We start from the raw sequence: 13,672 nt of genomic DNA, 5'->3' as shown, positions 1-13,672 counted from the left end.
ACTTCTGAATCCTCTTCCATTTCCTCTTAATCCTCTTCTAAACCTCTTAAAGAGGAAATGGAAGAGGAATTTAGAGGAGGATTGAAAGGTTTAGAAGAGGATTAATCCTCTTCCATTTCCTCTTGACCCTTTCTCTACTGTGACGTCGATGTCTGTGTCACGGATGGAAAGGGTTAAAGAAGACTTCTATCAGGTTTTTTAAGTCAATTTTTTTTACCCAAACTCTGGAGTATCACCTTAAGTCCTCCCTCAGACCCCTTACCTCCTTCTTTGAGTCATTTTTTTCTTCCTCTAGTCACGTGATGGTTGTCCACATTGCCGGGGCTGGCAGTCAGGCCAGCAAAAAGCTATCAAAACCACAATCAGTCTTGTACACTGTATTTACTTCATCACCATCTGATGCCATCTTGCCCAGGCGGGCCCAGCGGGTGCCGAATGGAAATGTTATACTTCCATCGGCAACTATTCTTCAATTTCTTTGTGTTCACTTAACTTTTGGGGAGACAGGACCTATCCTACGCCCAGGCCCTGACCCACAACACAGGTAAATTCATCAAATTCCTAGTCAGTATTCGGGACTGTCAGCAGCGGCGGCCCATGTATGTGTGTGTGACAGGAGTGTGTGATTTCACCATGGCTGTTTGGTGTTCATATGGATAGTTGTACAAGAAAAATCAAATCCAGAGTAGGTAAGTTAGGTGCAAGGGTAAAAGTGAGAAGTACGGAGCAACAGGCTCACTAACCCGAATGAGATGTCCCCGGGAAAGAATTTCAGCAATATTTTTTGCAGCATCATTCTTCTCAGCCACATTAAGGATCCGCACCATCTTGGGGGCTGTAGGAAGCACCGTACAGAAGCCACGCAGTGACAGGTGACACAAAGCAAAGTTCAGTCTAGAGAGCCATCTGTACATTCTGAAAGTAATCAATGATGATGTAATTATTAGACACCACCAAAACTGTGCTCTATTTGATGTGACTTGCATGTGATATCATGCAGCGTGAATGGCTGGGTCAGGGCCAGCCAAAGTTCATCATAAGAAACACCTTGAGCTTCCCCCCAGTTGTTTTTAATCATGATACAGTATTGAAGTACTGGATGCAGAAACAAGACAAGCAAGAAAAGCATAGTGTCTTTCTAAAGGATTCCAGTGAACCAACATCAGCAAGAGAAATGGATTGCAACTGTGAGGAGAGATGGCTGGCAGGGCAGCCAACCTACACATACCACATCCACACCACACTTAATCTCATCTTCTCTAAACCTTACTTATCATGGCGCATTCCAATTTCACATAAATCTAACCTACTCACCCAATAACTAGGACTATAACTGTAACTAAGAAAAAATTCCATAAACCTCCACTGCAAATAAATACTGCACATAGTTTGAGCTTTGATTAGGAATTTGGAAACTTGGTGGTCTTCAATGCTTCCAAAACTCAGTTTTCTTCACTTGACAGCAAAATCTTCCAGACATTTCTCCTAATACTTCAATAACACACAGCTCTTTCATTCTTCTACACTAAACATACTCAGTCTACCCTTAACTCAAATCTATCTATCTATCTATATCTCCAACACCCTGCTCCCTCACAGGAACTTCCCTCCAGGGGGGGCATGGCAGAAGTGTCTCCATCTCTCCCTGTTCCAGCACTCTCTCTCAGCACACTCAATCCTGCTACTCCCAATTCTCTCACTCTAATACTAACCCTAATGATCCACTTCACAGGTTTTTTTTCCCTGACACCCCCTCCCTTAATCCTTCCTTCACACACCACAAATTCATTCCCATCACATGTCCAAACCATCTCACCATGCACAGGACTCATACGATCAACGGTGAAACACACAATGCAGGGAGAATAAGGGAGGTGAATAGCTACCCAGGACTTGGCTGCCACCACACACTTGTCCATCTTTTACATCCCTTCACTCACAAACACAGATGACCCTTCACTGGAGACATCAATCATAGTTGAATGAAACAATTGTAGAAGGTAAGATCCAGCAGAGGTGACCCTGGCCACACCCATATAGCTACAGAATATCCTTTGATTACAACCCCTTGCAGCATGACTCATTGGTGCATTAAGTTAACACCGACAACTCAGCAAAATTTGTTACTAGGTTGTTAGCTCCACTGCATAATGTTGCATGACTTTGCATGGGTAATAAGTTAACTGAACAAAGACTTGATGCTTTGATGCAAGGGGACTGCTTCCAAACCACAATACCTCTCCCCTTCCCCTTCCTCACCGACAGAAGCGGTTTTATAGGGTGGCAGCTGCCACCCCAACAGAATGCCTTGCCACCCCAACTTTGGCAATGGATCTATCAATGTAAAATAATAAAAATTAAAAGTTAGTTATAAATGTCAATGATATTTTTCCATAGTTCATCTCATATAAATATTTTCCTCATCAATTTAGAATTCCCCCCCGTAAAAGAATATAATGGTTGCAGCCACCCATTGGTGTAGATCCTGGGGGGGATAGGGGGGATTACTCCCCCCCTACATTTGGGTTGGGGGAGATGCCCTATGTAATCATGTATGACACCCTGCCTGGTCAAACTCTTTAGCCTCTGCCTGTCAACATCTACCTTTCCTTCCTGTTGGAAGTATGCCTTCATACAGCCTATGCCTAAGAAGGGTGACCGTTCCAATCCTCAAACTATCATTCTATAGCTTTACTCTCTTGACTATCTAAAGCTTTTGAATCAATCCTTAACTGGAAGATTCAAAATCACCTTTCCACTTCTGATTTTCGATCTGATCGCCAGTATGGGTTCCGCAGGGGACGTTCTACTGGTGATCTCCTTGCCTTCCCAACTGACTCTTGGTCATCCTCTCTTAGCCGTTTCGGTGAAACCTTTGCTACTGTGCTGGACATATCAAAAGCCTTTGATAGGGTCTGGCACAAATCTTTGCTTTCCAAACAAACTTTCTATCCTTCTCTCTGTACCTTTATCTCCACTTTCCTTTCTGACCATTCTATTTCTGCTGTGGTAGACGGTCACTGTTCTTCCCCTAAACCTATTAACAGTGGTGTCCCGCAGGGCTCTGTCCTATCTCCCACTCTCTTTCTGTTGTTCATTGATGGTCTTTTCAAAACGAACTGGCCTATCCATTCTTATGCTGATGACTCTACTATGCATTACTCAACTTCTTTTAGTAGACCCACCCAACAGGAACTAAACAATTCCAGGCTGGAGGCTGCAGAACGCTTAGCCTCAGACCTTACTATTATTTCCAATTGGGGCAAGAAGCTGGTTTCCTTCAACGCCTCAAAAACACAGTTTCTCCACCTATCCACTCGACACAATCTTCCAAACAACTATCCCCTATTCTTTGACAACACTCAGCTTTCACCTTCTTCAACACTAAACATCCTCGGTCTATCCTTAACTCAAAATCTCAACTAGAAACTTAATTTCTCTTCTCTAAATCAGCTTCCTTGAGGCTGGGCGTTCTGTACCGTCTCCGCCAGTTTTTCTCCCCCGCAGAGTTGCTATCCATTTACAGGGCCCTTGTCTGCCCTCGCATGGAGTATGTATCTCATGTGTGGGGGGGCTCCACTCACACTGCTCTCTTGGACAGAGTGGAGTCTAAGGCTCTTCGTCCCATCAGCTCTCCTCCTCTTACTGAAAGTCTTCTACCTTTTAAATTCTGCCGCCATATATCGATATTTTCATGCTGACTGCTCTTCTGAACTTGCTAATTGCATGCCTCCCCTCCTCCCGCAGCCCCACTGCACTCGACTGTCCACTCTAGCCCATCCTTATATGTACTGTCCAAACCCCTTATGCAAGAATTAACCAGCATCTTCACTTTTTCATCCCTTACACTGGTAAACTCTGGAACACCCTTCCTTCGTCTATATTTCCTCCTGCCTTTGACTTGAACTCTCCTCCCAAAATTGACCTCTCTTTTGGCCACTTATTACTTTTGTCTTTGTGGGAACAGCGATTAGCAGGCCTCTTTTTTTTTTTTTTCACACTTTTTTTTTGTGGTCCTTGAGCTGCTTCCTTAGCTGGAAAAAAAAAAAATTGAAACTGTACAATTGTTGTGAATTTTTATTGAATACGAGGATTAGGTTAGTGTTTAACATTAAGTTGTGTGACTCATGCATGAAATTAACCAGAGAATGCAGAAGATGAAATCTGAAGTTGGAATCTGTCGTGGGCCCACCCGCGCCCACGAAACATTCCAACTTCAGATTTCATCTTCTGCATTCTCTGGTTAATTTCATGCTTTTTTCATAAACCTCCTGCCATAGGGGGGACACTCCCAGGTAAACCTCCTGCCATCCTTTTGCCACCCCTGGTAAAACTTTCAAGATCCGCCCCTGCTCACCACCTTTCACTTATGCCATCAACTCTCCTTCGTACAGGTAAAGTGAAGTTAAATTTTTATCTATATTTCACCTACTTATTTATTGTTTGCATTTCTTTTAATAAGATTTAATGATTTTCATTGTTTTATATCTGATTCTATGGATGAAGTACTGTTATAAAAACTTAAGTAAGCAAGCATTTTACATTAATTCTTATGGAGAAAATGGTTTCAATTTTCGAAGATATTGGTTTCAGAATGACCTTTACGAATGAACTAAGTGCGAGAACCGAGGTCCCACTGGATTGCATTGGAATTTAAGAGGTAGAAGACTGTCAGTAAGAGGACGGAAGCTGATGAGAAGAAAACCCTTTGACTCTACTCCATTCATAACATCTGTATGTGTAGAACCCCCTCACACATGAACTGCACACTCCACGCGAGGACAGACAAGGCTCTTGAAATATGAATAGCATCTGGGAGGGTGAAAAATATGGTTTAGACAATACAGAACACCTAACCTTGAGAAAGCTAATTTAGCAAGAGATGAAATACAAAATATTCCAATTAAGAATTAAGTTTTGATTTTGAGCTTTGCATATTGGAAGTATCATAACCAATGATGCTGGAGATGTCACTGTGCAAAGCTAAGGCATCAGATTATTGGGAATTAGCAGCACCTTGCTGAACTACAATAGCCACGTCTGTGGTAGCCAGCCCTACCCCGCCTAAACGAGGTGACTTCATTATTACACCACAATTTGATTTTGGTATTGTTTTATAATGTGTAGTAATTATGTTTTTTGTGGTGAAACTTAAAGGGAGGGTGGGTACCTTTGGTACTTTGTTTATAGGTGACACTGCTTTTTATCTTTTGTGAAAGTTTTGATTGTAGGATGTTGGTAGTTCTGGACAATCTGGTGCTCTGTGTCCCTCTGGGGAATGACTACTGCCAGCTACCAGCGACCCCTACAGCAAAAGAGGGTTTCCATCTGTCCAAGAGAATGGGAGTAGAAGGAGGGAGGAGGTTCTTAGGGTGGCTGCATGAATATGAATGGAGTGAATGAGGAATGGAAGAGAAAGGATGTGAGAGACGAATTTCAGAAAGGAAGGACTGATGTGCTAGGTGTTGGTGAGACATATTTGAAAGGATGTGGTGTATGGGAGTGATGGCAGGGAGAGGCTGTGGGGGAGTGTGGAGGGGGGAGTAGTATGGGTGGGGGTAGAAGGGGAGAGGGTAAGGGATGTGCTTTTTTGGCCTCCCCATGAATATGGGTGAAAGTGGATGGGCATGGGTGGTGTGGCTCTAGAATTGTGTGGATGACAGGAGATAGGTATAGTAAAATAGGCATGGGTGTATGCAGATGTGTCAGTAAATGATAAGGGAAAGAAAGGCAAGAGTGAGATGAAAAGATATTGGAAAGACTTAAGATGGTGTCTGAGAACCTTTGGGAGTGAAAGGAGAACTCTTGTGTTGGGGGGCATGAATGCAAAAGTTGAAAGCAGGGAGGTTGGAAGTGTGGTTGGGAAGTGGAGTGTGGATGGAGTGAATGAGAATGGACAATACCTTGTGGATGTTTGTTTTGAGAGGGGTTTGTTCTTGGCAAACACCTTCCAGCACAAGCTAGTAATTCACAGGTATACCTGGACAAGGGGAGACATGAGGAGTGTAATAGATTATACCTATAGATATGAGGTTGAGACAGGATCTAGTAGATGCAGAAGTTGTGAGAAGAACGTTTAATGGATCTGGTCACTTTGTGGTAGTAGCCCAAATTAGGATGAAAGAAAAATGGGAATTCAGAGGGAATGGGAAGAAAAGGGTAGGGTAGCAAGTGAGAAATCGTGTGATAATGGCCAAAGGTAGAAGGAAGGTGGAGGAAATACTTGTCAGAGGAGGAGCAGGGACAGAATACTGTGCAGGAGTGAGTGAGGTGTTTCAGGTGTTTAAGCCCCAAGTGATGCAAAAAATCTTAAGGGGTGACTCTGGAGAACGCAAAAAACACCTGTTTTTCTAGTACATTTCTCGTAAAAGTGCACGATACTTGTAACACAGAAACTCATAGTGAAATAACTAATAATAACAATTAGAAATAAACAAATGAGGTCTATGTGTGTACATGAGGTGAAGGACTTGGCTTTATGTGCAAATTTCCTTGTGTGCCAAAGCAAAAGAAAATAATCTTATCCACCAGAACTAGTTGTGTGACTGATGGCTGTACCATAAATCTCCCCCCACCACCTTCCCCTTCCCTTACACGGTGTCCCTTTTCTAATGTGCACTAAAATTTGACCCTGACCCCTTCCATTTCTAGGGGTTGGGTTGGTAGATATTGCAATTACCACCACATGGAAATCTTGATAATTAAGTGTTTTACACACATTAGTGTCATTATACAGTACCCTCTCGAGTTTCATGTTTGCTTCGTTCCGAAGGTAAAGCGCTAAACTCGAGGTATTGAAAACACTGAAAAAGCGCTTATTTGTCCCGACCCATAGAGAATTTTTTTTTTTACTTTATTTATTTATTATTATTTTTTTATGTGAGGCCTATGGCACCAGTAGACCATCCATCTGGGCCTGATGGTCGGCCCCGAGCCCGTCATGGCGCAGGCAACTGTTTATAGTGGCGCCATTACAATTGGCTCATGCTGCCCCCCGGAGCTCACTTTTTTCCTCTTTTACTCACTTGTTATTTCAAAATACATACCTTGGAAAAAGGAAGAAAACAGGAAGAGAGAATGGGTCATTTTAATGCAACAGATGAAGCTTTACGATTGGCTGAGCTCTGAAAACACGCTTGTGATTCGCTGGGAGTCTGATGACGTCATCGCCGGAGCTCACCCAATCAGCGGCATCACTGCCTTAAAGTGGTGTCACACTGGCCATTTTCCTCTAACCGTTGTGGCTACTGGCAACGCCCGTACGCCCATCCGGGAGCAAGTTGTCGGTTGTCCGTAAGTTGGTGTCACACTGGGCCTTTTTCTTCCCACCGCGTTGGAGGCAGCTTGGGCAACCGGCAACTTTTCCGGGTGTGCGTCACACACATAAAGGTAAATTAGAAGGGTGTAGGGGGGAAGGGCCAGAAGGGAAAGTTAGGTCATGTCATGACACACACACACACATTGGGAAATGAGAAGGGTGGGGGTAGGGAGGGGCAGAAGGGAGAGTCAGGTCATGTCTTGACCTAAGTCAGGTCATATCCTGACCAAAGCCCTGATCTGACTCTCCTTTCTGCCCATCCTTCCCTTCACCATTCTCATTCCTCTTCTGTGTGTGTGTGTGTGTGTGTGTGTGTGTGTGTGTGTGTGTGTGTGTATTTACCTAGTTGTATTTACCTATTTGTAGTTTTACAGGGCCTGGGCTTACGCTCGTGTGGTCCTGTCTCCGTATCTATAATTATCCAACTTTTCCTTGAATCTTTGCACACTCTTCGCCGATACTATTTCTTCACTTAGTCTGTTCCAAACCTCTAAATTTCTTTGTGGGAAGCTATATTTCTTTATGTCTCTTGAGCATCTTCCCTTCCTCAACTTTTTACTATGTCCTCTAGTATTCCTGCTGGAAGGTTCCTCTCTTAGCAGCAATTTCTCGTTATCTACTTCTTCCATTTTACTCAACAGCCTATATATTTGTATTAGGTCTCCTCTTTCTCTTCTTTGTTCTAGTGTTGGCAAGTCCATTTCCTTTAGTCTCTCTTCATATGTCATTCCCTCCAGTTCTGGAACCATTTTTGTTGCCATACTCTGTATTCTTTCTAGTTTTATTATGTGTTTCTTCATATGTGGAGACCACACTGTTTCCGCGTATTCTAGTTTAGGTCTGATCATAGTAGTTATTAATTTTTTCATCATTTCTTTGTCCATGTAGTGGAATGCTATACCTATATTTCTCACCATGTTATATGTATCACCGAAGATCCGATTTATATGACTTCCTGGTTGCATATAATCTTGCATTATTACTCCCAGGTCTCTCTCTTCATTTACTTTCTTTAATATTTCCCCATCTCCCATTTTATATGTCCATTTTGGTCTTTCTACACTTTTTCCCATTTCCATAACATGACATTTCTTCACGTTGAATTTCATCTCCCATTTCTGACTCCATTTCCAAATCTTGTTTAGGTCTTCTTGCAGCTCCTTGCAGGCTTCACTGTTTCTTATATGTCTTTGCAGTTTAGCATCATCTGCGAACAGGCTCATGTAGCTGTTTATTCCCTCTGGCATATCATTAATATAGACTAGGAAGAGTACTGGTGCCAAAACCGACCCCTGGGGCACTCCACTTTCCACCGCTCTCCATTCCAATCTAGTGTCCTTAACCACGGTTCTCATCTCTCTTCCTCTCAAGTAGCTTTCCATCCAGCACTTCATTTTCCCTCTCAATCCTCCTTTATTTTCTAGTTTACACAGCAGTCTTGAATGTGGAACTTTGTCAAATGCCTTCATTAAGTCTAGATAAATGCAATCCACCCATCCGTCTCTTTCCTGTACTTTGTCCGTCACTCTTGAGTAAAAGCTCAGCAAGTTTGTCACACATGAGCGGCCTTTCCTAAACCCATATTGATTGTTTGTGATTAGATTATGTTCTTCTAGAAATCTCATCCATTATTCTTTTATTAGTTTCTCACATATTTTACATACTACGCTGGTCAGAGACACTGGTCTGTAATTTAGGGGTTCTTCCTTTTTTCCACTTTTGTATATAGGTACCACTTCTGCCCTCTTCCACTCCCTAGGCACTGTGCCCGTTTTAATTGAGCACCTAATGATGTCATATATCGGGCCGACTAACTCATTTCTGCATTCTTTAACTATAAAACCTGAAACTCCATCTGGTCCCATGGCCTTCCCTTCTTCCAATTCCCCCAACAGTTTTTTTATCTCCTCTTTATCTATTTTGACCTCTTCCATATATACATCTAAGTTGTTTTCTTGTGGTTCATTAAATACTGATTCTTTGGTAAACACTTGCTGGAATTTTTTGTTAAATAATTCCGCCATGCCTTTGGGATCCTCGATCTCTACATTTTCTTCAGTCAGTCTTTCAATTGATTCTCTTGATCTAATTTTTCCATTTATAAATCTATAAAATAGTTTAGGTTGTTCTTTACACTTTTCCACAATATCCTTTTCGTATCGTTTCTCTTCTTCCTTTCTCACTTTCACGTACTCATTTCTCATTGCCTTAAAGTCTTCTTTATTTCTTTGATTTTTGTTTCTTTTTAATCTTGACCACGCTTTGTCTCTTTACTTTTGCCTTTGCACATCTTGCATTAAACCAGTCCTTTTTAGCCCTCTCCCTCAGTCTGTATTTTGGTACGAACTTCATAACACCTGTGTTGTACGCCCTCATGAAAATATCATATTTTCCTTGAACTTCGCTTGTACTCATTAACTCTTTCCAATCCATTTCACCAAAAAACTTCTTGAGGTTTTCCACCCCTGCGTGTGTGTGTGTGTGTGTGTGTGTGTGTATAACAAGTCAGGACATGACCTGCAGGACCTGAGTTAGGTCATATCCTGACCAAAGCCCTCATCTGACTCTCCTTTCTGCCCCATCCTCCCCACATCCTTCTCATTTCACCTTCTGTGTGTGTGTGACAGGTATGACCTGAGTCAGGTCATGTCCTGACCAAAGCCCTGATCTGACTCTCCTTTCTGCGCCATCCTCCCCATATCCTTCTCATTTCAACTTGTGTGTGTGACAGGTATCTACATGACCTGCCCTGAGTCAGACCATGTTCTGACCAAAGCCCTGACCTGACTCTCCTTTCTGACCCTCCCTCCCCATTCTCCTTTCTCCTTGTTTTCATCCTCTCTATCTCACCTTTCACGAGAGGGGCTCATAACCAAAGTCAAGCTACACACCTCCTCTTGAGTTGGGGGCTCGCGTGGTATTGAGGCCATGCCGAGTTGAACCAAACGCGACAGGGAGGAGGTGGCGGGAAGTTCAGATGCAGTTAACGTGTTAATAAGTCTCTCTCTCTCTCTCTCTCTCTCTCTCTCTCTCTCTCTCTCTCTCTCTCTCTTGCCATAGCCACAATATTTGGAGGAAAACGTCCAGTGTGATGCTACCTTTTAAAGTAGCATGCGTGACGCCAATGGTAAGTAGACGTGACTCGTACATGTCAAAGCAGAGCAAAACTCGGGGTGATAATGCGCGAAAGTCAGGATGGTAAGAATTTAGGACTAACCGCGAAACTCGAGAGGGTACTGTATATATATTTTTTTATGTATAATCACAAATAAAATGGTTGATTGAATGGTAAACATATAGGTATAATTGCATACATAGTGTGAGTGATATGGTTGGCATCCCTGGCAGCCCAGGTTTACACACCTCCACACAGTCAGCAAAGAGTCCACATGTGCCCGCTGCTACCACTTCTCTGCCCTTCGCTCCCATCCCATCAAGCAAGGAGCCATTAGAAAAATGATCGAGTGATTGGAGCTATAGCAAAAGACTACCTGGTTGAGTTAATCAAGCAGGTGTGTTGACACGGCAAGGGTTAAAAACCATGATACAAATCCTAGTCTTTAACAACATTCTTAATCATTTATTTTAAAAACTTTTCCCGATACATATTAGATCAAAGAAATTTTCCATAATTCCTGGATCATTTGCTACTATATTAATGAAAGAAATACAGGATTGACTCATAAAATATGCAAAGGGGCTGACGAAGATGTGCCTGTCCCGACCCCTTGTCAGATTACAACAGTTTCGCCTACCAACACTTTCCCTTCCCTTCTGGAAAAAAACTTCAAGTTTTATGGTAGGAGAAAATAGCCGAAGAGGTTTGACAGTCAAAGGGGTTGATTTATGGCATGGCCATGAGCCTATTGGCCTATGTATATGTGTATTTAGGCCTAAGGCTGTCCATTAGTATATTCCAGATGTAGAACAATAGCAAAGGTCAGCAAACAAGGAAAAAAAAAATGAAGGCGTCCCCCGGTGGGACACTCATCCTTTTACGGAGCCCACCAACATATCCGCCTGCTGATCACTCATCCTTGAGGGGTTAAGACTTCAGTGGTCAGGGAAACTGAGATAGTAGTCGGGTACAAGCTGGGTGGAAAAGGGAAAAAAGGGAGTGCATAGTGGACGGATGAGATAAAAGAGGCAGTTGAGAATAGGAACTACAAGAATTGTGACAGAGGAGGTAAGAAAGATAGGAAAGAAAATACATACAGGGAAAGTAAGATGTTGGTTAAATATCAGCAAAATACCAAACAAAAACCTTTTCCTGAAAAAAGTTAAAAGAGAAATGTGGGGAGGAAAGAGTAACATTTGTAGCATAAAGAGGAGAGATGGGGTACATGTGAAAGGGAATGAGGAGATAAAGGAGGTATGGAAGCAGAACTTTAAAACTGTAATGAATAAGTAACGGCAGGGGGAGCAGAAGTGATTAGTGTAGGAATAAAGATCAATGTCGGGCAGCAAGATCCACAGGGGGAGGTGGAGAGGCGTGAGATAGCGGAGGCAATGATGAAGTTAAAAGTAGGAAAGGCCCCTGGAGCTGATGGCATAACAGCAGAAAAGCTGAAGTATGAAGGAGATGCAGTTGTAAACTGGATGTTATGGATATGTAACCTAGACTTTTTTTTTTTTTTTTTTTTTTATTAGGTGCTGCCTGTAGTTCCAGTAGACTCTCTTGAGGGGCCTCTTGGCTGCCGTGTTATATGACTCTGTTTGGCCCATGCTGCCCCCCAATGCTCCACTTGAATGATGTCACTGAAGTTGGGATCAATTGAAGATGTGGGCAGCATGTGGGTAACCTGCCACTCAGTGATGGCTTGAAAAATCAGTGTGTTTTGGTGGGACTCGAACCTAGGTCCACGGGCTCACCACACCCACATGCTGGCCCCTTGGCCACCACCTGGGAACAGGGTGAGGTGCCAAAAGACTGGATAACTACTGCTGCTGCAGAAAGGGAAAGGAACCAGAGGTGATAATAATAGTTACAGGGGAATAAGTCTACTCAGTGGCAGGAAAAGTATATGGAAGGGTTTTAACCAGTTGACCACGGATTTCCTACAAGAAGACCTCACCAAGCTACAGGAATGGATAAAAAAAAGTGGCTTCAACAATTCAATGAAGAAAAATGTGAAGTCCTGCACTTTGGAAGGGGATATCCAGTATACCAATACCACATGGGAAACACTCCACTATCCACCACAAAGGGAGAGAAAGACATGGAAGTATATGTTATCAGGCTACCAGTGAAAGCCAAATTTGTTCCAATCCCAGTGGAAGGGTTAAATGAGAGGATGATGAAAATAAGTATAAAAAAGAGGGCTTTAGGAAAGGGAGGGGTTTTGTAGATCAAATATTTGAAATGAAAATGCCAGTTGAAAAGTACCTAGAGAAGGATAGGAAGCTGTTTTCTACTTTCATGGACTTTGAGAAGACATATGACAGAGTTGAGAGGAAGGGTTTTATGGGAAGTTCTAAGGATATATGGTGTGGGAAGGCGTTTGCTTGAGGGGATCTGATCCTCGTATAAGGATGTGAGTGCCTTTGTATGCATGAATGGTGAGTTGAGTGAGAGTTTTGGTGTTGTTGCAGGTGTAAGACAGGGGTGTGTGATGTCACCATGGCTTTTTAATGTACATGTATGAGAGATATTAAAGTCAGAGTGATGGAGCTAGGTCCAAAGCTGAAAGTGAGAGGTACAGAGGAGTCATTGGTAGCAGGCATGTTTGCAAATGAAACAGTCTTGTTGGCAGAGAATGATGGGGTGCTGCAGAGGATATTGGATGGGTTTGACAGGATGTGAAAGAGGAGAAAGCTGAAAGAGAATGCTGGAAAGAGTAAGGTTTGAGAGGGCAAGAGAGCTGACCATTAATTTTGCAAAGCCATACAGAGTTAGAGCAGAGAGCACAATGAAGTGTAGGATACGACTGCGGGAAGAGAGAAAGGAGGAGGTGACTGAGTTTGAATATTTTGGGAAAAGAAAAAAGAAAACAAAAATGAAAAACAACCTTCAGTAATGGGCAGAGATGTGTGTCACATATAGCTATTTCTCAAATCACTACATATGAGAACTGTGTCAGTCAATGAAGGAGAACAACAAATCACCAAGGGACTGGTGAAGAACAATTTTGAAGGATGTGACAATATTGGCAAAGAGGATTCCAATCTTCTCTACACTAGACACGGAAGTACTTATGTCTGCATTCCGATGAAGAGTGAGGCATGGTTATCTTAGCTGAGCCCCTGGTGGTGGCGACCATGGAGAATGTAAATATTCTCAGTCATTGACTTTTAACAGTCAATGACTGACAACTTCCAAAAAATTCTGTAGCACATTATGAGATCAGATCTGAG

At 42.7% G+C, this 13,672-nt stretch overlaps 1 protein-coding gene across 1 annotated transcript in view; it reads right to left on the bottom strand.

Annotated features, from left to right (window-relative positions):
* The window catches only part of LOC126998305 (DNA topoisomerase 3-alpha-like), a 154,855-nt gene that overhangs the window by 135,782 nt on the left and 5,401 nt on the right, over nucleotides 1-13,672 (bottom strand). Inside the window, exon 2 of the mRNA XM_050859791.1 lies at nucleotides 744-915. Within this exon, the coding sequence (XP_050715748.1) occupies nucleotides 744-914 (171 nt within the window). The 5' untranslated portion in view covers nucleotide 915. The remainder of the gene's footprint in view (nucleotides 1-743; nucleotides 916-13,672) is intronic.

The sequence above is a fragment of the Eriocheir sinensis genome, chromosome 14, assembly GCF_024679095.1.
Source record: "Eriocheir sinensis breed Jianghai 21 chromosome 14, ASM2467909v1, whole genome shotgun sequence".
Lineage (NCBI taxonomy): Eukaryota > Metazoa > Arthropoda > Malacostraca > Decapoda > Varunidae > Eriocheir > Eriocheir sinensis.
Note: the sequence above shows the minus strand (reverse complement) of the source record. Positions and strands in the feature narration are given on the sequence as shown.